General features: G+C 45.8%; 1 protein-coding gene across 1 annotated transcript; it reads right to left on the bottom strand.

Annotated features, from left to right (window-relative positions):
* Positions 1 to 664: 664 nt before the first annotated feature.
* KRI1 (KRI1 homolog) lies at positions 665 to 26,430 on the bottom strand. The gene is made up of 19 exons (XM_033173459.1): positions 26,286 to 26,430; positions 25,608 to 25,681; positions 23,886 to 23,991; positions 23,611 to 23,713; positions 20,796 to 20,847; positions 20,587 to 20,621; positions 19,153 to 19,249; positions 17,670 to 17,747; positions 15,660 to 15,787; positions 12,432 to 12,552; positions 12,137 to 12,232; positions 10,861 to 11,031; positions 9,808 to 9,883; positions 7,317 to 7,429; positions 5,585 to 5,726; positions 4,983 to 5,113; positions 2,814 to 2,878; positions 2,237 to 2,332; positions 665 to 1,320 (listed from the first exon to the last, which is right to left on the bottom strand). Exons 1-19 carry the CDS (start codon positions 26,368 to 26,370, stop codon positions 891 to 893), a joined length of 2,199 nt encoding a protein of 732 aa, XP_033029350.1. The 5' UTR covers positions 26,371 to 26,430; the 3' UTR covers positions 665 to 890.
* Between the last annotated feature and the right edge of the window lie 560 nt (positions 26,431 to 26,990).

Raw genomic sequence — 26,990 nt, 5'->3', positions numbered from 1 at the left:
GAGCCTTCTGTAGTTTTAACTCTCAAGCAAGCCTTGATGATGTTCAGAGTCTGGTTTTACTGCTTCCCAATGAGCAGCTAGTAGATAATTGGTGACAGTCCCTCCGTTGCCCCAATGTCAGCATCAGTTTCCGTGGGTTTTAATTCACGATTTCTTCTCCCGCTTTTAAAAATACTGCTATTCAGCTATCAAATAAAATGGAAAAAGAAACCAGGAATTAAAGGCCCCCCCCCCACGTCCCTGCAGGAAGAGATAGTGGAATTCAAGAGATATTAAAGGACAAATTAATGAGCTATTCACCACCAACCTCCTACCCATGCTGAGGAGGAGGAGGAAGAAGGCGGGGGGAAGAGAGAAATGCTTCATTAATGTCACAGGAGCTCTGGAAAGTTTCAAGAGCATTTTGCCAATCCACACGGGACGCGGCTGGTTCTGCAACTGCATTTTACGGGAAACCCACCAACCCCAATCAGGTCTTGGAAACAAATGGTCTGGATGCTGTGTAAGGACTGACGACAGAACAGACACTGTGATGGGCCCAGACTTAAAGGCTGCAACAAGGTTTCCCAAACTTGGGTCTCTAGCTGCTTTTGGACTACAACTCCCATCATCCCTAGTGAGCAGGAATGATGGGAACTGTAGTCCAAAACAGCTGGAGATCCAAGTTTGGGGTAGAAGAACAGCAGAAGGCAACTGAGCCGATACGAAACACCGAGAGGGACAAAGGTATCAAACGGCAATTTATCTGAATCATTCTTCCACACAAATCCTGCCCTGAAGCCCGGAGGCACCGAGCACCAACCTCTGGGCCATCGCTTGCAGCCACCAAACAGATCGCTTGTCCAAGGAAAGGAAACTTTTGCTCCGAAGACGAGCCACAGCAGGATAGCTCAGGCCTGAGCTGCTTTGTTGGCCTGGTCTTGCGTGCCTTCCTTGGGCTTCCTCCGCCTTTTCTCGCGGAGAAGCTGGCGGAAGTGTAGGCGCTTTGCGTTGAGGCCGTAGGCCTGGAGTCGCTGGCGGCTGAACTCCAAGCGGCCCACACGCACTCGCGCCACCCCCTTCCTGCTTCTCTTCTTCGGCCTCCGGACGCTGGGGAGGGCAGGAGAGGGGTCCTGAGGGGCGGCAGCCTCCACCTGGCTGCTTGAGGCTGGCGCTGGTTTTGGTCCGGGATCTCCCTTGGGAAGCAGGAGCTGTTCTCCCTCACATTCGGCACCGGGCAGCCGCAACTCTTTAGTAGGCAGCTCCTGGCGCTTGGCCTTGTCCCTGCTCTTCTTTCCTTTCTTGCCGGGCGTTTTCTTTTCGCTTTCCGGCTCCTCCGCCCTGAAAGGGGAGCAAACGGATGAATGAAACAGGACGAAAACATCGTGCCAATCTCGGAGGGTTACTGCTGCGTTGCAGATTAAAAGAGGTGGGCTCAGGAGGGAATGTAGTCACAGCGGCAAGAAATATTTACGCTCGTAAATGGGAGGAGGAAAGAATACCCTCCAAGGAAGAATGGCTGACAAAAATCGAGCAATACGCAGAGATGACTAAACTGATGGCACCGATAAGAGACTCTAGCTTACAGGCGAAACTTGAAAAATTAGAATATCGTGGAAAGGTTCATTTCTTTCAGTAATTCAACTTAAAAGGTGAAACTAATATATGAGATAGACTCATGACGTGCAAAGCGAGATATGTCAAGCCTTTACTTGTTGTAATTGTGATGATTATGGCGTACAGCTGATGAGAACCCCAAATTAACAATTTCAGCTTTGGGGTTTTCATCAGCTGCACGCCATAATCATCGCAATTATAACAAACAAAGGCTTGACATATCTCGCTTTGCATGTCATGAGTCTATCTCACATATTAAACTCCATTAGCTAATGAAAACAATTGCTTACATAAATGGACTTTTCCACGATATTCTAATTTTTCGAGTTTCACCTGTAGATCCTTTCAAGGAGGACTGAAAATCTTTCCTAGTTTACTTAAAAAGTAATTCTTTATACATGAAGTCCACAGTGGGGTTTGAAGTTTAAGGGGGGGGAATTAGTAAATTATATTAAGAAAGCTGTTAAAGAGGGCAAAGCTTGACATGAGGGTACTTTGAAATGCAGTTACATGAAATTATATTTATGAACTTTGAGGATGGACAAGCAGAATGTCATTATAATTGAAGGAGTGTTAAAGTGCAATTTTGAATACTGAAACCAAATAAAGTAGCCATATAGATATAAAACAGAGCACATACTCCGGCTGAAGGGATTTGAGAACCTGCTTCTTCTTCCAAGTATTCTGGCCTTTCTGCTCGTAGGCCGTCTTGTCTCGCAGTTCCTCCTTCTCAGACCTGCATGGAGGATACACCTGTCAGGTGCCACATGCAAGATGCCCTCCTCCCCTGCCTTCCCACCCTGATGGGGGTGGGAGGGGATGAGCAAGGAACAAAACCATCTCGTCATAGACAACAGCATGGCAGGTAGTGGATGGTGCCTTGTGCAGGTGCAACCCCCCCCCCCCACAAAAACCAAGAGGTCTCCAAAGATTCCTCTTTGCTAGACATTGGAGCTGCGGTGGATAGCTCTGTGGCTCAGAAGCTGAGACCTCCACCCCATTCCCAAACTTGCAGGCCCCTTTGTTCATTGTCGCTTGCCAGAAAATCTTGGATTCTTCGAAAAAAACCTGAAGCATGAGTCGCGGCGACCAGCGCAACCAGAACTGGGCTAGATCCCACAGGAGTCCTGCTCCCCAAGCCACACTGCACACAGCAGGATCCCCACTTTCATTCGGTTTCCAGTGTAGACAGACACTGCAACCTTCCTGCGCCTCACCTGTACATACAGGTCTTCCGCAAAGAACACCAGCGGTTCAGCTCCTTGTCATCAGCTGCCAGGATCTAGGGAGAAAGAACCATTCGTTTCTTATTTGAACGTTGCACGAATTGGCACCTGATCCTCCAGAAGTACCCACCCCGGCCTTTTTGTTTATTTATTAAATTTGTGCGCCTCCCTTCATCCGGTAATCACAAGGCAGTTCACGACGTAAAATGAGAACACAAAAAAATGTAACGAAGCAAAAACAAACAAGTAACCCCCCCCTCCCGCAAACACATTGAAAAGGCCACAGAATGGCAAATCAGCCAAAGGCCTGGTTGAAAGGGAATGTTTTCTCGTGGTGCTTAAAGGTATGTAATGAGCCTTCCTGGGGAGAGCATTCCACAAACAGGGAGCCACTGCAGAGAAGGCCTGTTCACATGTTGCCACCCTCCAGGTGAGGCATGTGAAAAAGGGCCTCAGAAGATGATTTCAGGGTCTAGGCACCTTCACGTGTAGAGGCGGTTCTTGAGGTATTGCAGCCCTGAGCCGTTTAAGAAGAAGAAGAGTTTGGATTTGATATCCCGCTTTATCACTACCCGAAGGAGTCTCAAAGCGGCTAACATTCTCCTTTCCCTTCCTTTCCCCCCCACCCAACAAACACTCTGTGAGGTGAGTGGGGCTGAGAGACTTCAAAGAAGTGTGACCAGCCCAAGGTCACCCAGCAGCTGCATGTGGAGGAGCGGAGACGCGAACCCGGTTCACCAGATTACGAGTCTACCGCTCTTAACCACTACACCATACTGGCTTTATAGGTCAAAAGCAGCACTTGGAATTGGGCCCGGAAACTAATTGGCAGCCAGTGCAGTCAGGCCAGGTTTGGTGTAGTATGCTCAAAAAGTCTTGAGCAGGGGTAGGCAACCTAAGGCCCAGGGGCCGGATGCGGTCCAACTGCCTTCTCAATCCGGCCCATGGATGGTTCGGGAATCAGTGTGTTTTTACATGAGTAGAATGCGTCCTTTTATTTAAAGTGCATCTCTGTGTTATTTGTGGGGCACAGGAATTTGTTCATTTCCCCACCAAAAAAAATATAGTCTGGCCCACCACATGGTCTGAAGGACGGTGGACAGGCCCACGGCTGAAAAACGGTTGCTGACCCCTGGTCTTGAGCAACCTGGCTGCTGCATTCTGTACCAGCTGAAGTTTCTGAATCATCTTCAGAGGCAGCCCCATGTAGAACATACAGTGGTACTTCTGGTTACGTACTTAATTCGTTCTGGAGGTCCGTTCTTAACCTGAAACTGTTCTTAACCTGAAGCACCACTTTAGCTAAAGGGACCTCCCGCCGCTGCTGCGCCACCAGAGCACGATTTCTGTTCTTATCCTGAAGCAAAGTTCTTAACCTGAAGCATTATTTCTGAGTTAGCGGAGTATGTAACCTGAAGCGTATGTAACCCAATGTACCACTGTATTGCAATAATCTAGCCTGGAGTTTACCTGAGCTTAGATGACTGATGTTAGGCTATCCCTGTCCCAACAGGGGCATGTGTGGGTCATCTGCTGAAGCAGACAGAAGGCACTCTGTGCCACTAAGGCCACCTGAGTCTCAAGCAATGGGCCCAGAAGTACCCCCAACCTACATACTCGCTCCTTCAGAAGGAATGCAACCCCATCAAGAGCAGATCACCTGCCAGTGTGGTGTAGTGGTTAAGAGCCGTGTAGTGGTTAAGAGTGGTAGACTTGTAATCTGGTGAACCAGGTTCACGTCTCCGCTCCTCCACATGCAGCTGATAAAGCAGGATATCTACCGTATTTTCCGGCATATAAGACAACTGGGCGTATAAGACGACCCCCAACTTTTCCAGTTAAAATATAGAGTTTGAGATATACTCGACCGCAGAGTCTCCACCCGGCGTATAAGACGACCCCTGACTTTTGAGCAGATTTTCCTGGATTAAAAAGTAGTCTTATACGCCAGAATATACAGTAATCCAAACTCCTCCTCCTCCTCCTTCTGTCCATCCAGTCTAGGGAACTGCCCACAAACAGTGCCTCAATCTTCTCTGGATTGAGCTTCAGTTTGTTGGATCTCGTCTAGTATATTACCAAAACAGACAACAGTCCTCCCCACCCCAGCGGGAGAAAAGAAATCTGCCTCAGTCTCTGCCAAAGGGTAAGGTTACCTACCTCCTCGGTCGAGAGCCCATAGCTGCAGGGGACCACGGTTCGGTACTTGAAACGGCAGGGCAGGTCCCCTATCAGGTCTTCATAGTCCAGGCGGTAGAATTCATCTAGGTACTGCTCAAAGGTCTTTGTCTCTGCAAAGAGAAAGAGAGGGAGTTTTAAATAAACTCTGAAAAAACAACAACACCAGAAGCTTTTCTTTGGGGAATTATAGGGACAGAACTTCCTAAATTGTATAGAAACTTATTTATGCATATTTTTCCTCAATGTAAAAAAAATACAATGTATTTAAGAGAACACTGTAAACATTTAAAAACTTTGGCAGGAGTGCAGTAATGCTTGTAATGTATGAAAAACTATGGTAAAAATAGATTTATTAAAAAATATATAGAGAATATAAGGGAAGCCGTTGAAAAAAAGATTGATAATGGTAACCATGGAAGGGCAGAGGGGAGTCGAAGGATTCAGAGAAGCCTAAATGATGGTGTGGATGCTTAAATTTGAATTTAAATGTGTTTAAAAATATTTTTTAAAATAAAATAAAAAGAAACTTATTTATGTATGCTACTAGAGCAGCAGGAATGTTACCCATCTACCATCCTTACCAGGGTCAAAGGGCTTTTTCTCCCGACTGACAGCCTCTGCAAAATGCGACTTGCGCTTCTTCTTGCCCAGAAGGGGAACCTCCAGCCTCCGCTGCTTTCTGGATGGGCCTGGCTCCTGGGTGGGGTCGTAATCGGCATCCATCTGAAGAGGTGGTTTGTGGAGGGGAGCAGAGAGGAGCAGCAAGCGTCATTTCACGCAGGGAGAACAAGACTAGAACCCAACCAGCTCCCCAGACATAGAGCAAGGAGCTGCCGCTCATCGCTCACCAGCCACCCCCTCCATCAAATATTTGCATGGGCATCTCTCCTGCTGCCTGCTTCAGCATACAAATGCCAACTGCAACACTATGGTTGTGCAAGGCTCCTAGGAAATCCAGCTTTCGCCGCTCTTCATTAAATATGTTCCCAGTCCTCAGGGAGGAAAGCCTGGATGCGACAGCTGCATCCAAAAATGCATCAAATCCTGCCATCATCTCATGAAAGATGTTGCCCAAAGTCTGCCCCCTTTCCCTATCTCTATCCATTAAGTTGTTAGGTGCCACCATTAAGTTGTTAGATGCTAAGTGTCCTCAAATCAGCAGGGAGCCTTCTGGTCACAAACATGGCCAGAGACTGTGGCTTTCCCCCATCTGTTTGCCCTCCCCTTCACGGGCACCATCTTCCGCCAATCCATGGTTGCAGTGCATGAACAGGCGCGAGCACAATTCAAAGTGTTTCCGAGCGCAACTCAAAGTGTTGGTGCTGACCTTTGAAGCCCTAAACGGTCTTATTTTAAGCCAGAGAAAGAAAGAAAGAAAGAAAGAAAGAAAGAAAGAAAGAAAGCCCCAAACGGCCTCGGTCCAGTACAGTCATACCTCTGGTTGCGTTCACTGAGGGCTGTGTTCGCTACGGGTTACGAACACGCCAAACCTAGAAGTACCGGAACAGGTTACTTCCGGCTTTCGGCGCGCACGCATATGCACAGAAGTCCTAAATCGCGCAGATTCGGTGCTTCAGGTTGAGCTCTTTTCATGTTGTGAACGGGCCTCTGGAACGGATCCCGTTCGCAACCAGAGGTACCACTGTATACCTGAAGGAGCGTCTTCACCCTCATCGTTCACCCGACACTGAGGTCCAGCTCCAAGGGCCTTCTGGCAGTTCCCTCACTGTGAGAAGCAAGGTTACAGGGAACCAGGCAGAGGGCCTTCTCGGTAGTGGCGCCTGCCCTGTGGAACACCCTCCCATCAGATGTCAAGGAAATAAACAACTATCTGACTTTTAGAAGACATCTGAAGGCAGCCCTGCTTAGAGAAGTTTTTAATGTTTGGTGTTTTATTGCTTTATTATTATTATTATTATTATTATTATTATTATTATTATTGCTTCCCAGAGTGCCTGGGGAAACCCAGCCAGATGGCCGGGATATAAATAATAAGAAACCCGCACTACCACAGCAACCAGGGTTGGGCCCCCTGGTTAAGAACACTACAGGGAACCAGACAGAGGGCCTTCTCAGTAGTGGCACCTGCCCTGTGGAACGCCCTCCCACCAGATGTCAAAGAGAACAACAACTACCAGAGTTTTAGAAGACATCTGAAGGCAGCCCTGTTTAGGGAAGCTTTTAATATCTGATGAATTACTGTATTTTAATATTGTGTTGGAAGCCGCCCAGAGTGGCTGGGGAGGCCCAGCCAGATGGGTGGGGTATAAATAAATTATTATTATTATTATTATTAATGCAAGCCAGACATACCACAAAGTCAGGATCCTCGCAGTGGGGGTGGTATTCTTCCTCCTGCTGCAGCCCCAGGTCAGCTTCTGCTTCAGTTCCATCCCCTCCCGTCCACTTGTCCCAATTCCATTCATCTGCATTCGGGATGAAGAAGAAAAATACATTTTTTGCTTTCTAAGCTAATGATTCCTTCGGTCCCGTTGCTTTCTGAACCTCACCCAGGAGCCCAGGAACTGGCATGCAGTAATGCCCAAGAATCCCTCAACCAAAGTTGGGATGGAGAAAGAAAAAGAGCCCTCCTGTTAAAGGATCTGAAGGCATGAAACGAGCTTCACGGGCTGGAGATGTAATGAGGTTGAGGGTCAATTTTATCATATGTAAAAGGGTAAAAGAATATTGGGAAATGATATATAATGAATTGAAAAAAATGTTTAAAAGTACTTTTCCAAAAAAAACAAACCAAACAAAAAAAAACCCCAAACAAAACCAGAGTCCTTTTGGTTAGGGATAATTCAGAAGGAAATTCCCAGGTGTCAAAAAAGACTATTTATGAATGCTACGAATGCAGCTCGTGTTTTGTCAGCCCCAAAATGGAAAATGAGCAAGGTCCCAACTAAAGAAGAATGGCAATTTAAACGGATGGAATACACGCAGCTTGCAGACTTAACATATAGAATCAGAGAACAAAAAGAATGCAGACTGGAAAAAGACTGGAAAATGTTTACTGAATATATGGGTGGAAATTGTGTTCATTTAAGAATGCTGGTAGCATTAAGAGTTACAGGTAGGTAGCCGTGTTGGTCTGCCGTAGTCGAAACAAAATAAAAAAAATAAAAAAATTCCTTCCAGTAGCACCTTAGAGACCCACTAAGTTTGTTATTGGTATGAGCTTTCGTGTGCATGCACACTTCTTCAGATACTTCTTCAGATAGCATTAAGATAAATTCAACAGTGAAAATAAGTTCTGATGGATCTTAACAATGGATTACTGAATGGTTTAGTTTGTGTAAAATATGCAGGGATGGATGGTATGCAAAATGAACCACGGAAAGAGAAGAAGGGAAGTCACTGAATTTAAGGTTGTTTAAATGAATATTTTGAAATGTAAATCAGAAAATTTAATTACAGGTGGGTAGCCGTGTTGGTCTGCCATAGTCGAAACAAAATAGAAAATTCTTTCCAGTAGCACCTTAGAGACCAACTGAGTTTGTTCTTGGTATGAGCTTTCGTGTGCATGCACACTTCTTCAGATACACTGAAACAGAAGTCACCAGATCCTTAAATATAGTGAGGGAGTGGGGAGGGGTATTACTCAGAAGGGTGGTGGGAATGGGTGATCAGCTGATAGGTGTGGAAAACCTGTTGACTGCAATTAGTCTTGCAGGGAAAGGCAAGGGGTGAGATGGCTAAAGATAGCTTTGTTACGTATAATGAGATAAGAATCCAATGTCTTTGTTCAGACCAGGTTTCTCCATGGTTTTAAGTTTGGTGATTAGTTGCAATTCAGCCACTTCTCTTTCCAGTCTATTTCTGAAATTTCTTTGTATTAAGACAGCTACTTTGAGATCTTTTATAGAATGTCCTGGGAGATTGAAGTGTTCTCCTACTGGTTTCTCTGTCTTGTGATTCCTGATATCAGATTTATGTCCATTTATCCTTTGGCGTAGGGTTTGGCCTGTTTGTCCAATATAGAGAGCTATATATTAATAGCACTCAATTTAACATTCCTGGCAGATTCCAGATGATATGGGCAGCTTCTGCAAAATACTCCCATCTTGCTTCCCCTTTCATGTCCCCAAGTCATGTTCTCTTCAGCAAAAAATTCTCCCAGCCAAAAGCATCTCCCGGTTCTGCAAAAGATCTTGCATGTGCCAGAATGAAGACTAGCAAGAACCTTGCTGGATCAAGCCAAAGTAGATCCGGTTTCATGCAACACCCCACAAAACACATCATTAAAAGCCACCTGAGCAGGTGCCCATCTAAAGCAGCCTTTCCCAACCTGGTGCCCTCCAGATGGTTTGGACAAACAGATCCCGCCATCCTCACCCAGAACAGCACCAGGTCGAGGGGGGGGGAAACTGCTCTAGAATTGGGGTTCCCGTTAGGCTGTAGGTGTAAGTAAGGATAAGTGGTTAAGACAGATGATTATAAGTTAAGAAAAATAGATAAGACTAGATAATTAGATAAGTTTTGGTATAAAATATGATTTGGTAAGATGTTTAGAAGTTACTAAAGATGATTGACAAGGAACGCAGGAAGAGGAGATAGGAGGAAGTCCAATACAATGTGAGGAAGGAATATTAGATCTAAGATAGATATGTATGTTATGTTTGTTTTGTTTATTTTTATGTAATCGTAGATGTGTGTGTGTTTTTTGTGTTAAAAAAATGTTTAATACACAGTATTATTTTTTTTTAAATAGAATTGGGGATCCCAATGCTGACATCACAAGCAAATTTGTTTTCAGACAGAGGGCAAGTTGCCCTTGTGCCAGGGCATCTTCTCGACATACCATCAATTCCTTCCTCCGCCTCAAACTGCGGTTTCTCTTCCTCACCGACTCCGTAATAGTCGTCCCCAAATAATTTCTGCAGGAAATAGAGAAGGGTTAGACTAGACGGTCCTCGGGGTCCCTTCCAACTCTACAATTCAATTCCAAGCGTTGGCTACTGCCTAAAGCAGTGGTGGCCAAACATGGCCCTCCAGCTGTTTTGGGACTACAACTCCCATCATCCCTAGCTAACAGCACCAGTGGTCAGGGATGATGGGAATTGTAGTCCCCAAACAGCTGGAGGGCCAGGTTTGGGCATCACTGGCCTAAAGGAATGGGGGGGGGATTGTAATTTATCTAGGAGACCACTGCAAGCAGATGGAACACTAGCAGGATTTGAAACTCACTTGTAATGTAACAAATACTAGGGATAATGTGGATTGATATAAAATACAGTCATACCTTGAATCTCAAACACCTTGGCTCCCGAACAAATCGGCTCCTGAACGATCAAAACCTAGAAGTGAGCGTTCCGGTTTTCGAACGATTTTTTCCGGAAGCCGAACCTCCGGCGTGGCTTCCGATTGGCTGCAGGAGCTTCCTGCAGCCAATCAGAAGCCGCGCTTTGGTTTACGAATGTTTTGGAAGTCGAACGGATTCCGTTTGACTTCCAAGGTACGACTTTATTGAACACGGAATAATATGCAGTTGTAAATATTGGCAATATGACCCATGGAGGGGATGGGGGGGGGAAGTCTCAAGATTCAGAGTAATCTCTATATAAGGGATGTTATAAATTTATATTTGTAAAATCAAATAAAAATGATTTCTAAAAAAAGAAGAAGAGTTGGCGAAGGCCTAGAATGCAAAAGCACTGCCCAGTTTCAAATCAATTCATTGAGCCGTTTTCAAACGACAAGCCAAATCTACTTCCCTCAATTTCTCGTTGTGGCAGGAGAACGGAGTTCAACAGACTCACCCTTAACACGGCCCTACAATTTTGGAGAGGGGCTGGGGCAGTGTCTTCTGGCTACCGGCCAGAACCCTTGGCATTGGTGTACAACATGCACTCACCTCCATGAGCTGGTCATGCTGGGTTGGATCAAAGTCCCCTTCGAGGTCCACTTCCTGGAAGGTACTGGCTGCGCTGCCGGTGATCTCACGCAGCTTCCCCAGCCGTTCCAGGATCTCCCGGCGTTTCAGGTTCTTCAGCTGCTTCAGCTCCTCCTGTTTTTGAGCCTTCTCCTTTTAGGGTGAAGAAAAGCACAGTATTAAGGGGAGGAAGCCATTACCTGGCCCATCCGGCACCCAGATCTACGTCTGCAGAATGCTCTCTCCAGGGAAGTTCGCCTGGCACCTTCATGCCTGCACTTCACTGTGAGTCCCGAGAGACCTGCTCCCCGCTTTGCAGGCCTTTCCCCACCTGACCTGGGAGGGCAGGGCCTGGACTGACTCCAGCTACAAAAGCGGAGGTTGCTGAAGAGACCAGGGATCATCTTGGCTGTCTCGGTGCAGACCCAGGTCACTGAGCCTCAGCTTCCATTGCTGTCGCCCACCATGAAGCACCATTGGCAGGAATGGCAGCAACAGCCGCAGATATGCTCTATGCTTATGGTTATATTTTGTTTCCTTGCTAATTATGCTGTTTTAAATGTGCATTTTATACTTCCTTTAGTAACGTTTTCTTTTGAAATGTTTCAGATAATTTCTTGGGTTAACTTTGCTGCATTAAATGTGTGTCCCGTAGGTCACTTTCTTTGCAACAGTTTATTTTGAAATCTTTAATATTTTAGTTTCCCGTTATCATAGCTGTCAATTTCCCCCTTTTTTTAAAAGGGAAATTCCCTTATTCCGAATAGGATCCCACGCAAGAAAAGGGAAAAGTTGACAGCTATGCGTTATTTATGTTGCTTGGAAATTATAATTTATATTTGACTCTCTTCAAGTATCATTTTATTCTCGATTACTTTTTTGATGTTTTAATGTAGCCTGCATTTTTGGAGCTTTTTTTTCTTAAAAATGTAAAGCGGTACAGAAATGAAATGATTAATTATACACCTTTAGGCACCACGCAAAAACGTTGATTTGACTTGACACCCTATGCCCTTTTAAAATGTGGTGTTTGGGGGGACGTGTTATTGGGTTGTTTTCATTTTGATGATATGTTTTGTGGTTTTATATTTTGATTTTGTTCTGTGAACCGCCCTGAGACCTCCGTGTATAGGGCGGTATATAAATTCTAATAATAATAATAATAATAATAATAATAATAAATAGGCAAAAGTTTCAGTCCTCCTAAGGCAGCCCAACAGAGCTGAACATTATCCACTTGTATCTGTGCAGAACTCACTTTCTTCTTGCGCTCCTGAGTCTCCTGCCGCTTCTCTTTACGGCGTTCGTCCTTCCGCCGCACCGAGGTTGCAATGTTGCGGGGATATGTTTTCATCTGGCGGTACAGGTATTGCAGAAGAGAAAAAAAGAACTCTTCAGCCTCGCAGAGATCCCAGCAGCACCCCCTTTCACCATCCCAGTCTCCACACGGAGAGAGGACGTCCCTCTTGCCACTCGTAACATAATGGCACCAAGACACCGAGAAGAAAGCCTAACTTCCCAGGCCCGCGCAGGCAGAGAACGTTGCCCCTCACCAACTGGGCCTCAGGCTCCTCGAAGCGGAAGTTGTACTTGCGCTCGAAATCCTCTTGCTTCTTTAAGAACAGCTCGCCCTCATCCGACGAATCCGATATGGCCAGCTGCGCTGCGGGGAGCCTGTGGAGAAGGCAGCACATGAGCGGGAATATGGGCTGTAGCGCAAGGGAAGTATACAAATTTTATAAAAATAAAAATTTGTGATTTATACTCCGCCCATCTGTCTGGGTTTCCCCAGCCACTCTGGGCGGCTCCCAACAGAATGTTAAAAACACGATAAAACATCAAACATTAAAAAACTTCTCTAAACAGGGCTGCCTTCAGATGTCTTCTAAATGTCAGATACAGTGGTATCTTGGTTATCAAACAACTTGGAACCCAAACACTGCAAACCCGGAAGTAAGTGTTCTGGTTTGTGAACTTTTTTCGGAAGCTGAATGTGCTCCATTTTGAGTGCCACACTTCCGTTTTGAGTGTTACACTGGGGTCTGTCTGTTTTTGCTATTTACTTCGTGTTTTTGTTTCTGTTGCTCTTTTTGTTTTGTTTTTGTGACGGTGTGGAACCCAGTTCAGCTATTGATTGATTGATTGATTGACTGCAGTTGATTGCTTATTGCTTTCATTTTATGGATCAATGGTCTCGTTAGATAGTAAAATTCATGTTAAATTGCTGTTTTAGGGGTTGTTTTTAAAAGTCTGGAACGGATTAATCCATTTTGCATTACTTTCTATGGGAAAGCGCACCTTGGTTTTGGAACCTTTTGGTTTTGGAACGGACTTCCGGAATGGATTAAGTTTGCGAACCAAGGTACCACTGTTGTGGCTTGTTTCCTTGACATCTGCCCGCGAAGCCTTCCACAGGGCAGGTGCCACTACTGAGAAGGCCCTCTGCCTGGTTCCCTGTAACCTCACTTCTCGCTGTGAGGGAACTGCCAGAAGGCCCTCAGAGCTGGACCTCAGTGTCTGGGCCGAACGATGGGGGTGGAGACGCTCCTTCAGTAACACAGCACCATACTGCGGCACCATGGGATGCAACAACTCTTCAGCAGGCAAATGGAAGAAGCAGGAGACCTTCACAATAGACGGCAAATGAATTAGATTTGACTCAGGGGAAGAGGATGGAGAACTGGTTTTGCAGATGGACTGTAGCTACCATCACCCCTGATCATTAGCCATCTTGGTGGAGGCTGATGCAACCTTGGAGGCCCACAGTGTCTCACCACTGGAAACTGCAGGAAAATGAAAATACAGTGGTACCTCTGGTTACGTACTTAATTTGTTCTGGAGGTCCGTTCTTAACCTGAAACTGTTCTTAACCTGAAGCACCACTTTAGCTAATGGGGCCTCCCGCTGCCGCTGCTCCGCCAGAGCACGATTTCTGTTCTTATCCTGAAGCAAAGTTCTTAACCTGAAGCGTTATTTCTGGGTTAGCGGAGTATGTAACCTGAAGCGTATGTAACCCGAGGTACCACTGTACCTGGTTTAGCTGCCAGGACGAGGGCAAGATGGCCTCGCTGGCTTCCCTGCTAAGCTCTAACCCCAGTGCACTTGAGCCAGTGCCATCCTTCCAGAGGCCTTTGCACACTGGCAGAGGAATGTCCTTGCCCCAACGACAGCCCACGGAAGCATGCTCCGATGGGTCACGACGACGAAACATTTCCCCAAGTAGCCAACAGGAGCTAAACTCAAGTTTCTGAAAAGATTTCAGAAATCGATACAACAGGACGGGGAAAGTTACTAAGTTGTTATCCTGGATGCGCTTAGAAGTCTGCCAGGAAACAGGAGAAACTGAAAATGCATCCTATTGGCATTGTTAATCTGTTCTTTCACCTTAACGACCCAAATGTCTCATCAGGTTTTTTACATGACAAGGCTGCAAAAAAAAATTTTGTATTAAATATTTTCTTGATTTACAAAAGTATGTTCAATGTCTCTCTCGTATTAACATTTTTACAAATCAGTTTCATTTGTTGAGACATTAGGAAGAAAAGAGGGAAGGAGGTGGAGGAGGGGGAAGATGGGTGGGGGTGGGGTCAGGTGACGAGGTTTCTATTTTACTTAATATATGTGGGGTTTGATGTCAGTGTTGCTTGTGCAGGTTCTCTGTTGTTCGCTTGTGTTCCTTTGGTGGTGAGAGAGGTTGGGCTTGGCCTAGGGTGTGGTTGTTCGTTTGTGGTTGGCTGTGGTGGTCTTTGTTTTCATGTGTGAGTGTGGTGGGTGGGTGTTTTGGATCAGGTTAGCCATACTGATTTGTATGCTGTTGATGGATTTAGAAGACTGCAATTTTTAAATCTGTAAAGGGCTCTTGCGTCGAGCGAAGGTTTTGTAGCCTGCGAAGTGACGCATCTAATGAGAAATTATGTTTGTTAATAACGAGCGGCTGCAGGATTGCAGTTTGCAGCCAACTCTGAAGCACGGTTTCAAGAAAACAACTACGTAATACTTGTAAACGGGCAGCAATGTAATACAGACTGTGGCCAGATCCTCAGAGATCAATTCTGAAAGACTGCCACCAAAAGTGACAGCTTGAAGTTCCACTGCTTTCTGAAGCACTTGCTTGTTCGTACGAGGCAATTCTCTCCTTCTTCATTACTGGTCTTACTCTTATATATAAGAATGATATGCACGCTTTTTGCTTTTGCATTTAGTTTTGGTTTTATTGAAAAGAACAAAACAAAACAAAAAACCCCGCTTGGTCAGCAAATCCTGTTCCTCTGCCAATTAGGTTTTAGGGAAACCTGTTACCACCTTCTGGATTCTATACCCAAAATGAGGCCTAGTTCATGTACGCAAACATGTTTGTATGCATAGTTGTTTTGCCATAGTTCCTGGTGCTGCTGGTGAAAATTAGCAAAACAGGGAGAGGAAACAGCTCTGTGCAAATAACTTAGCCCATGGATCCATGAACACCCCCATCTGGATCATGTGAGCATGGAGGAATTATTTAAAAATAATAATAATAATTCTGCCAATAAAGATGGGAAGAATAAGGTTAACCCGGTGTCAATACAGAAGGCATGCCCAAAGATTATCAAGCTCCATTAAGTGACATTGTGTTAGATCTTGCCCATGAAGGTGCACTATTAGTGAATGGGGGAAGAGGGGAGCTCAACTAATTAAATTTCCTTTCCATCTACCTTCACCTGGATTGGGGACAGGGGGAGACATACGAGGGAAAGTTATGCCCTATCCTTAAGGAACTGAAAAATCCATCCATCGGCACTCACCCGTCCTCCTCTTCCTCTTCCTCTCCTCCATCATCTGCCTCCTTGTAGCGCTCGTTCAAGATATAATCTCGCAGGAACCGCTCCCCCTCATCGAGTTGTGGGTCATTCCAGTATTCTTTAAGGGGAGCCTGGGGGAACAGGGGAAACCCGAAATGAAGTCACCCACCTCAAGACCCAAGCAAGGCTCACTATACCATCAAGCCCACACCCAAAGAGGACTCCGCAAGACAGGGACAGTGCAGAAAATACTCCAAAGGATCCTTACAGGGTGAGATATACGTTATACGTAGGGCTGCCTCTGAAGACGGTTCAAAAGCTTCAGCTAGTGCAGAATTCAGTTCCCTCACCAGAGGCAAGACAGTTTGAGCATACTACACTGTTCCTGGTCAGACTGCACTGGCTACCAATTAGTTTCTGGGCCCAATTCAAAGTGCTGGTTTTGACCTATAAAGCCTTAATCGGCTCAGGACCCCAATACCTCAAGGTACCGCCTCTTTCCATATGAACCTACCCGGACCCTGAGATAATCTTCTGAGGCCCTCCTTCGTGTGCCTCCTCCTCGAGAGGTCTGGAGGGTGGCAACATGAGAACAGGGCCTTCTCTGCAGTGGCTCCCCGTCTGAGGAATGCTCTCCCCAAGGAAGCTCGCCTGGCTCCTTCATTATACACCTTTAAGCGTCAGGCAAAAACGGTCCTTTGGTTGACCTGATCAACATCCCGTACCCTTTTAAAATGTGGGTCTTGTAGGGGGGTATCATTGGGTTACTGCTTTTATTATTATTTTATATACTGTGATCCTTTTATGTGAACTGCCCTGAGACCTCTGGGTATGGGGAGGTATATTGAATGAATGAATGAATGAATGAATGAAGTGGGAGGACACATGCTTTACTGGAGCAACATGGGGAAGCAGCTGTTCATGCAGAAAAATGTTCTGCTAGCCTCAGACTAGCAGAGAACTGCTCAAGATGCGGATTTAGCGGGACTCAGAAATTAACGGAGCCCGATCTTTTCTGCGTCGAGATGCGTGTTTCCGTTCCGTTACTTTATTGAGGCGGCTGGAAATTAGGTCAGCCCAACAAAACAGCAAATGGCCAGGTCCCTTCTCCTAGCTTAACTTGAGACTCTCAAGACCAGCGCACTGAGTGTCTTGGGAGGGGCACCGCAGCCCCACCCATGCGCTTCTGGGAGTCGCAGCTATTCCTGAAGCCTGTTGCCAAAATCTTGTCTAAATCTGAGGGAAGCGGTGCCTTAATTCATTTAGGAAGAAGCCACGAACCAGACAGTGGTCAAACAGAGCCAGATGCGGCTACCCATCACTGTGGCCCATCTTTCAGTGTCATCCAAAGTGACGGGTCCCCAAGCCCATTACATACCAGGTGGTATTTGACACCTACAAAAATCTGTGAAATGTATAAAACTAAATCCAACTTATGCTGGAGGCGCAACCGATCAGAGGGCACGCTTATACACATGTGGTGGCAATGTGAAAAAGTTAAGGGCTTCTGGGACTTGGTCTTTGAAGAAATGAAGAAAATCTTTAGATATAATTTGGGGGGGACGGGACAGAAGCCTTATTGCTGGGAATAACTGATACAGATATACCTAGAGAATAATTTATTCTCTGGGTATATCTGTATTTTATTCTTCTTGGACTTGTTTTAGTTAACTTCTGTAAACTGATGTACAGTTAGAATAAAGACAATCAAAATAGAAAGTAAGTTAAGAAGATTAAACAGATTACCATGATTGATATTAGACCCGTGTAGAGGACAAAGGAAGTCAACAATGAAAATGGAGTCAAATTTTGGTTAATACATATCTTTATTTTTGAGATATGTTCTCCCCCCCCCCATTGCTCTTTTTTAAACATTTATATATTATTTGCATTTTGTTTGTAATATATTGTATGCCTATGTGTTGTTTTATGTTTGTTTGCCAGCATATAAGTAAGTAAGTAAGTAAGTAAGTAAGTAAGTAAGTAAATAAATAAATAAATAATAATACGTACCAGGTCCCGGAGTTCTTCCTCTGCTTGTGGCTTCTCCTGACCTTTTAACCAACTGATGTAGTCTGCCTCCTCGTGCTCCTGAGAGAACAGAAGAGAAGGTAGAACCGAGGCAACGATGTCATGGGTTGCTGCAATGCATGATACACAGGGCTGCCTCTGAACACTGTTCGGAAGCTTCGGCCAGTACAGAACCTGGAGGCCAGGTTGCTCAATGGCTTGGGCATATAACACCGATCCTGGCCTGACTGCAATGGCTGCCAATAAGCTTCCGAGCCCAATTCAAAGTGCTGGTTCTGACCTATAAAGCCTTAAACAGCTCATGACCCCAATACCTATAGGTCCGCCTCTCCCCACATAAACCATCCCAGACTCTGTGTTTATCACCTGAGACCTTTCTTTGTGTATCTCCTCCACGTGAGGTCCAGAGGGTGGCAACGCGAGATTATGTGCTTGTTTTCATCCTGTATTTTATTCTGAGAACTTAAGACGGAGCGCAGTATATAAATCTAAACAACAGCAACAACAAAAAATGCAGCACCCTGACCTTGACTAAAGGCAGCTACATTTATCTGAAGATTAAAACAGATTTCAAAGTTCAGTGGCTATTAAAATATGTATACCCGTCGTTCAGCCCTTGACCTCCTGCTCCCGTTAAGAAGATGTCTTCACCAGGGCCAGCAAAAGCCAGGTATCACCAGAGTCACCTTACAGCATGCCTGCTGATGCTCAAGTTCGGATTTTGGAGCATCTCTAGGAAAGCAACTTGTACTGCTATAGGACGGTGAAGGAGTCGCCACCCTTAGCCTTTCGACTTGGGGCATCTCTTCAGAGTAATGCTATCTCTGTGATATAGGCAGCTAGCTTCTCTTTTTCTATTGGCAAGACTACTGACTCTGAAATTCTGTAAGAACCACAGGATTTAGGTTTGAGTTCAAATTGCCTTGTTTCTTATAGGGGGAGGGAGAGAAAGGGCAGTTTCTAAGCCTTCTGGACTTTATCGGGGATAAGGAGAGTACAAAACATTATGCTATACAGTAAAACCAGCACTCTGAATTGCAGCAGGGAGCTAATGCAGTTGTTTGAATTAAGTGCGATTCGTACGAATTAAGCATAATTCGTACCCATTACCCACTCACTCAGGGTGGTTAGGGAGCGCTCGCCGTACTCTGAACAAGTTGAAACTCTGAAAGCTTCCCATGTAAAGGATGCTGCATTAGTCTAACCTTACTGTTACGAAGCTTAGTGGCACCTGCCACGCATGTATCAGGAAGGAAGGAATTTACACTACACGCCATGTTCAAAGCAAGATCTCTCTTGGGCTCCTGGTAATCTGGAGAGCCATGAAGGGAAGGTGGGTTTCTCACACTTCCTCCCCTTCCACCTGCCCAAAGAGATGGAATTGAGAGCCCTTTCCTTTCTAGATGAGAGAAGGCCCAAATAACTTAGGAAAATGCAACACTTCCTTTTACACACACACACACACCTTCTCCTCTTTACTTTTGGGCCGTTTCTGCAGCAAGGATGACGAGCTTCCACCTTCACCATCATCTTCATCACTGTCGGCCACAAACTTTTGGAAACTGCATAGTGGGTGGGGGGTGGGGGCAAAGTCAGGTTTAGAAAGAGTGTTAGGAACACAGATATATAAGCTAGGGGCCAAAAAGCTCCTTAAACCAAGGTTAAAGTCGCCAAAACAGAACATCTAGCTGCCATTTTTGGGTAACACAGCTCTAGAGTCTTATTCTTCAAATGATGGACTGACTGATTGGTTCTCAGTTAAACATCTGGCTAGTTTTGACGACAACCTTGAGCTAGGTTAAGAACTTTGAGAACTTAAAAGAAGAAAAGTCACTTGATCCAGGGACAGTCCACATGGATATTGGCCTATTCCTAACTATTTTTTCTTAATGCTGACTACCCCGGCTCAGGCTGCACAGGAAAAAAAAACCAATTTGGTTCCAGAAGTTCATTCTGATTGTGCAGATTAAATATAACTGATAGAATTCTACAGGATGAGGTATTTGTGTGTGAGAACAATCCAGATCCAATGATCCGCAGATGGTGGAGATGTCAGGCACCATTCTGGCACCCAGGCATCTTCACTTGGTTGTTGAAAGGCAGCGGAAAATGCACCTGGCGCCTGGCTAATTTCAAACACTGTTTAAAACAGGGGTCGGCGAGGTTTACCTCGCCTGGGCCGGTTCACTCCCGCGGAGATCGCTCCGTGGGCTGGATCGCGTCTGCACAGACGCAGTTTCCGGCATCGGCGTCTGCGCAGATGCGATTTCCAGCGTCTGCGATTTCCAGCGTCTGTGCATGCGATTTCCGGTGCTGTGGAAGCCTGTTTAATGCAGTGTGTGGGGACTCACCGAGCAGACAGCTCAGTTCGGGGGTGGCTCGTGGGCCGTTTAAATGACCCCCATGGGCCGCAGGTTGCCGAACCCTGGTTTAAAAGCACCACAGAGTAAGGCCCAAAGACTACGAGAAACCAGGGCAATGGTGACATAAGCCTTCCTGCCAGTCCACCATACACTTCTCTGGTATAGCCCCAGAGACGCTGCAGCCACGAGTGCTTAGGAAAACCCCAGCTCAGGAGAAGGGAAGGGTTTGTGCTTCAGTCTCAGAATCTGTTTTCAGTGCTTGGCACAGTGAAATTCCAAGTTAAAACAACAACAACAACAACAAGGGGCTGCTGTGCATGTGCAGAGTGATTTTTTTTCTACGCATTAAGTAATGGCAGCGTACTCCCCCCACATATGGCATTTGGGAATGGGGCCTGATCCCTCGTGCACCTCATCGCCGGAAAAAGATGGCACACTCAAAGAGAAATGTCAAAAGGGGGGGGGGGGGGATAATGTCCGCAAGCCTGTTATGTTGACGAGTCTGGTTCTCCCCTCCAGAACGGTTCTCAGCTCACCTCTCCTTAAGCTGGTTCTGTTCTTCTACGTAACTCTGAAAAATGTGGGGGGGGGGGAGAGAGAAGGTTAATACACTGTGCCACAACTGTGCACCTTTCCTAGGATGGGCCTGGAATTCCCTTGGCCAGAAACAGAGCAATTCTCCAAGAACTGTACAGCAACGCCCGCACCAAACCCCAGTTCATACAGGGACCTCCAGATTCCTCACCTTTCTGTTTTTAACCGGTTCTCCTTCCTCGTTTTCTTCATCTTCATATTTGCTGTAGGAAAAGAGGGATAGTGAGTTGATAGTTCCGTCCTGTACAATGCAGGGAAGCGTGTGTTTTTTAAATACATCTTTATTAATTTTTGAGACTACAGCTATAAAGTCAGTAAGATTTACAAAGCAAAGGGAAAGGGGGCGGGACCTTAGCTGTTGCTGTGACTGAGTGAAGCGCAGAAAATGTTTGCATCATCATCTTCTTCACCTTCGATATTAAGATCTTGTCTAGAATGTCCTGGGAGACTGAGGTGTTCTCCTATTGGTTTCTCTGTTTTATGATTCCTGAATAGGAGAACACTTCAATATCCCAGGACATTCTAGACAAGATCTTAAACTTAGCTGTCTTATTACAAAGGAATTTCAGAAATACACTTGAAAGAGAAGCTGCTGAGTTACACAACTCATTACCAAACTAAAAACTATGGAGAGACCTGGTCTGAATATTGGATTCATGTCCCGTTATACATGCTAAAGCTAATTTTGGCCATTTATCCTTTTAAAAATCCCTTGCCCTTCCCTGTGGAACCAAATGCCATAACAGTCATCAACTGTTATAAGGCTGAAGCAGCCTTTGCTTCAGAGTATCTGACAAAGTGTGTATTACACACAAAAGCTCATGCCTTGAAAGCTTTTATTTAGCTGGTCTTTAAGGTGCCACTGGAATTCTTGAAAACGATTTCTTCATCTTTCATCTTGTTATTTATTACACGGACTCATGTTCAGTTTGGGAAACAGGTTCTGTGTCAGGTAACTTTGCTAAGCCTTTCAAGTTATCCACCTGCAAGTCAGAGTTCAGGTATGCTATGGATTCTGGACCATAAAGAAGACTGATCGCCGAAGAATTGATGCTTTTGAATTATGGTGCTGGAGGAGACTCTTGAGAGTCCCATGGACTGCAAGAAGATCAAACCTATCCATCCTTAAAGAAATCAACCCTGAGTGCTCACTGGAAGGGCAGATCCTGAAGTTGAGGCTCCAGTACTTTGGCCACCTCATGAGAAGAGAAGACTCCCTAGAAAAGACCCTGATGTTGGGAAAGATGGAGGGCACAAGGAGAAGGGGACGACAGAGGATGAGATGGTTGGACAGTGTTCTCGAAGCAACTAGCATGAGTTTGGCCAAACTGCGGGAGGCAGTGGAGGATAGGGGTGCCTGGCGTGCTCTGGTCCATGGGGGTCACGAAGAGTCGGACACGACTGAACGACTGAACAACAACATGGATTCTGGGGAATCAGGACCACTGCCATGACAAGCAATGGCAAGGGCAATAGTAGCAATTTTAGGAAGTATTAGCTGCCCTGCCCCACCCCACCCCCCAAGTTGCACAACAGGGGAAGGTATCTTGGAACACTCCCTTCCTCTTTGTATGGAAAGTTCAGCTTTCCATAAACACAGCCTGCCAACGAAACAGACGTTCCGTAACATCAAATATTATCTGCGCATCTCAGCGCACGGAAACAACGCTTTCCGAATTAGGTGGGGAAACGATACATATTTCACCCTTTATAAAGGAAATTTTGAGCTACCGAAAGGACTTTGGCATAGAGCTACCCTTCTCAGAGTGCTGTTGGCCTTCCAGCTGATGAAGCATCTTGGAAGATAACTCCCAGTTTCCTTGACGTAGCAACTTTTCGGAAGAAAGACTGTAGGTCTAATGCTGACATCTTTGCCCTCTTTTTAAATCGTTTCGTACCGTTTCTTACGATTTTGCAAGCCTGAGTGGCGTCTTTACACTAGTATTGTGTATGGACTGTGGCTAAGAAGTATTACTACTACTACTACTACTACTACTACCGTATTTTCCGGCGTATAAGACGACTGGGCGTATAAGACGACCCCCAAGTTTTCCAGTTAAAATATAGAGTTTGAGATATACTCGACCGCAGATTCTCCACCCGGCGTATAAGACGACCCCCGACTTTTGAGAAGATTTTCCTGGATTAAAAAGTAGTCTTATACACCAGAATATACAGTATTCTACCCAGCTCATCTGGCTGGGTTGGAGCAGGGAGGCCAGAAGAGTGTGGTGGCACAAAGGCTGGATTTCACATATTGATCTGAACTACCAATTCCCACATTTGACCGCAGTTATGTAGCAACCCAGTGATTGCATAAGACAGAACAACTTCTTCATGTGTTCCACGAGATAAGCATTGCCATTGTCAAAGGCCAACAACGTGGGCAGCTTCATCCTAACATTTGTTCCCCACCCCAAGTAATGTGACCAAGTACAGTGGTACCTTGGTTCTCAAACTGAATCCGTTCCGGAAGTCTGTTCCAAAACCAAAGCGTTCCAAAACCAAGGCACACTTTCCCATAGAAAGTAGTGCAATGCGGATTAATCCGTTCCAGACTTTTAAACCAACCCCTAAACCAGCAATTTAACATGATTTTTACTATCTAGCGAGACCATTGAGCCATAAAATGAAAGCAATGCACTGCAGTCAATCAATCAATCAATCAATCAGTAGCTGAACTGGGTTCCACACACAAGTCACAAAAACAAAACAAAAAGAGCCGCAAAAACAAAATAAATAGCAAAAACAGACAGACCTCACCTTAACACTCAAAACGGAAGTGTGCCACTCAAAACGGAGCACATTCAGCTTCCGAAAATAGTTCGCAAACCAGAACACCAGGTTTGCAGTGTTTGGGTTTCAAGTTGTTTGAGTACCAAGGTACCAGTGTAATAACAGTTCAAGACTCAAGATCCCCAGGTTAGGGGTTTAACATGGCAGGCAACCTGATTTTCATGCCTTACCCTGCCTTGTCCAGAATGACCTTCCTCTCATAGTCCTTCAGAAACATGGGCTTTTCTTTCTTCTTGGGGGGCGGCTTCTCACCTTCGCTACCCGAAGAAGAATCTGCTGGCAGAAGCAATCATAGATGATCCAACAGACAATTCCAGGGGGGGGGGAAGCTGCTCTCGGGACCCAACCTAGACTGGAAAACCCTCCGAAAAGTCTCCCTGTGCCAAGCCAGAACATCCCACAGTTGCCCGCAAGGCAAGAAATCATAACCTGGATCAGCAATTACCTTCCTCGCGGTAGAACGTGACATCCTTCTGATAAATCCGGGGGTCCTTGGTTTTCAGCAATGCCAGAGTGCTGTAAAAAGCACGATCCAATCTGGGGTCCAGCTCCTGCCGCAGGAGAAGAGCACAATTAAAGGTAAAGGGACCCCTGACCATTAGGTTCAGTCGCGGACGACTCTGGGGTTGCAGCGCTCATCTCGCTTTATTGACCGAGGGAGCTGGCGTACAGTTTCTGGGTCATGTGGCCAGCATGACTAAGCCGCTTCTGGCGAACCAGAGCAGCGCATGGAAACGCCGATTACCTTCCCGCTGGAGCGGTACCTATTTATCTACTTGCACTTTGACGTGCTTTCGAACTGCTAGGTTGGCAGGAGCAGGGACCGCCGTCATGGGGATTCGAACCGTTGACCTTTTGATCGGCAAGCCCTAGGCTCTGTGGTTTAACCTACAGCGCCACCCGCGTCCCTTAAGAGCACAATTAAGACTGGATATATTCTGGAAAAGATATTCAGGAGGACCTGCCTTCCTGGCCTTCTCTAATAAGAACAAAACCCAAAAGTTTTCCATCAACTTAGTCCATCCCTATGCTGAAATGGCTAAAATGACCGGAAGAGTCAGAAATCAGGAAGACCAAAATTTTAATAAGGAACGGGGGAAATTGTATGTATTTTATGAGCTCTCTTATCCGCTTCTGATTTTCTCCCATTGTAAACAGTTAAAACTGTTAGTAGGATTGGATTATCACTTGTAGTTTAAAGGTGAATTCTGGACACAATGGAGATGCAAAAGATTTGGGTTATCATAATAAGATGCAGGATGGAATTATTATTATTATTTTATTAATCAACTTATACACCAGCCTATAGCTGGAGGTCTCCAGGAGGTTCACAAGAAGACCACAACATATAAAATCAAACCAAAAGCAGTAACCCAATAACACCCCCCGCAAAAAAGCCACATTCTAAAAGGGTGTTGGATGTCAATCCAGTTAACAGGGAACCTATTTGCCCGGCACCTAAAGGTATAAAGGCGCCAGTCAAACTTCCCTGGGGAGAGCATTCCATAAACGGGGAGCCACTGCAGAGAAGGCCTGTTCTCATGTTTCCACCCTCCGGACCTCTTGATTAATAATAGGACCCACAAAGGGGAGGATGTAAGTCTAGGACATGGGTGGCCAACTCCCAAGAGACTGTGATCTACTTGCAGAGTTAAAAACTGGCAGTGATCTAACCCCTTTGGGGGGTTCAGGTCAAAGTTGTTGAGCTTTTTGGGGGAGGCGGAAAACCCCATTTTTTTAGGTAGGCATTCAGGTCAAAGTTGTTGTTGAGCTTTTTTTAGAGAGAAGGATATCCCTGGTCTTTTGGGGTGCATGGCAAAAAATGAGGGGTTTTTTTAGGGGAGCCAAAGTTGTTGAGCTTCTTCAGGGGAGCCAGTGATCTACCAGTGATCTACCACAGATGTCCAGTGATCTATCGGTAGATCACGATCTACCTGTTGGACATGCCTGGTCTAGGAAATTCCTTTGGAGTCTGTTTTTATGATTTATGTTTGGGGGAAAAAATCTTTAAATTTTTAATTTGAAAAACCAAATAATTGTTGTTGGGTTTTTTTTTAAAAAAAAAAACACAACAACAACAACCCCAAATGTTTTCCCAGCAGAGAAAACAGAACTTCTGAAAACAGAAAACAGAAACTTCTCCGCAGCTGAAAACAGAAGGACTCACCTCATCTTCGGCACTGGACTCAGACTCAGAACTCGACCCCTCGCCTTCGCCTGCATCCCCATAGCGGTCCTGCACTGCAGGGGTGGAAGGGAGAGAAGGAGGGAAGGAGCCAGGGCAGGGTGTTAGAGGAGCAGCAAAGGGCAACCCTCCCTTGAGCCCCTGAAGGTTCTGGGTTCGAGCCCAGGCAGGGCTGGGGGCGGGGCTGGATTTAGGTTTGATGAGGCCCTAAGCTACTGAAGGTAATGGGGCCCTTTATATGTCCAGCTGTCCTTTGTCAACAACAAATTGTCGCTGTTTTTTGTGTTGAATACATGCTATATGGTAATTTATGTACCTAATAGGTATCTAAAGCCATGTGCACATAACAAACAGGAGCCTACACAACACAAAGCACTGTTGCTGTATGTAGGTCTTATTTTATTTGTTTTTTATCTTATATTTTGGAAATGTACATCCAGTTCCCCCCCCTTTAAATATTTTGGGGGGGGGGCCCCCAAGAGAGTGGGGCCCTAAGCTGTAGCTTGTTTAGCTTATACGTAAATGCGGCACTGGTTCGAGCCCAGGCAGCGCTGGGAGAGACTCCCTGCCTTGAAATCCCGCGGAGCCGCTGCCGGCCAGTGCAGGCAACACTAGCTGCTCTGGCTCGGTCCGATTCCCTCCCCGCCCGCCGCCACTCACGCCGCTGCAGCTCCTCTCGCCGCCGGTAGCGCCCGTAGCGCGCCGCGAACGCCGCGTTGATCTTCAGTTCCTGCTGCGCCGACATGCTCCCTCCGCCCCGTGTCTTCCCGCACGTGGGCACGGTGCGCTTCCGGGTCAAGGCGGCACGTGAGGGCGCGCGGCTGCGAAACGCGCGTTCTGCTCCGCCCACCCCTTTAAAGGGAAAGCAGGAGGAGGAGAAGAACTCTGCAGATCGGGCGGCTTCTGCTAATTCCGATTTAAAAGTCTCGAATTGTGGACTGGAGTCCGGAAAACAGGATTCGGTTCGTCGCCGAGGATCTGGAGAGTGGAAGAAGCCGCATGCAAACACTGGCCGATTCAGAAATATTTTTAACCTTCGTATGTTTTAAAAGTGTGGTTTCGGATTTTTTTCTTTGCTTTCTCGTTTTAAGTATAAATGTTGTGGAGTAAATAAAATTACTGTATAATGATTTTATCCCACTATGTATGTGTGTGCGTGTGTGTCACACTGTCATGTAATTCTATAGTTTTGCAGTGGCTAACGAAGCAAAGCTATGAAAGTCTTAAAACTTTTCAGTCTCTCCTTTATTCACCTGCAAATCTGATGCTCTAAAAAAACCTCACGAAAACACACGATGAATTACTACTTTTTTCCAGACTGTAGATCTGATTGAAATACCTGTGTGTGTGTGTGTGCTAGTTCAC

The sequence above is a fragment of the Lacerta agilis genome, chromosome 16 (assembly GCF_009819535.1).
Source record: "Lacerta agilis isolate rLacAgi1 chromosome 16, rLacAgi1.pri, whole genome shotgun sequence".
In the NCBI taxonomy this organism is placed as follows: Eukaryota; Metazoa; Chordata; class Lepidosauria; order Squamata; family Lacertidae; genus Lacerta; species Lacerta agilis.
Note: the sequence above shows the minus strand (reverse complement) of the source record. Positions and strands in the feature narration are given on the sequence as shown.

Excerpts from the sequence above, each read along its gene's own strand:
- KRI1 (XM_033173459.1), bottom strand. The coding sequence starts at position 26,370 with ATGTCGGCGCAGCAGGAACTGAAGATCAACGCGGCGTTCGCGGCGCGC. Across the intron at positions 25,682-26,285 it reads GCGAGAGGAGCTGCAGCGGC|TGCAGGACCGCTATGGGGAT; the intron begins GTGAGTGGCGGC and ends CCACCCCTGCAG. Across the intron at positions 23,714-23,885 it reads CACGTTCTACCGCGAGGAAG|ATTCTTCTTCGGGTAGCGAA; the intron begins GTAATTGCTGAT and ends TTCTGCCAGCAG.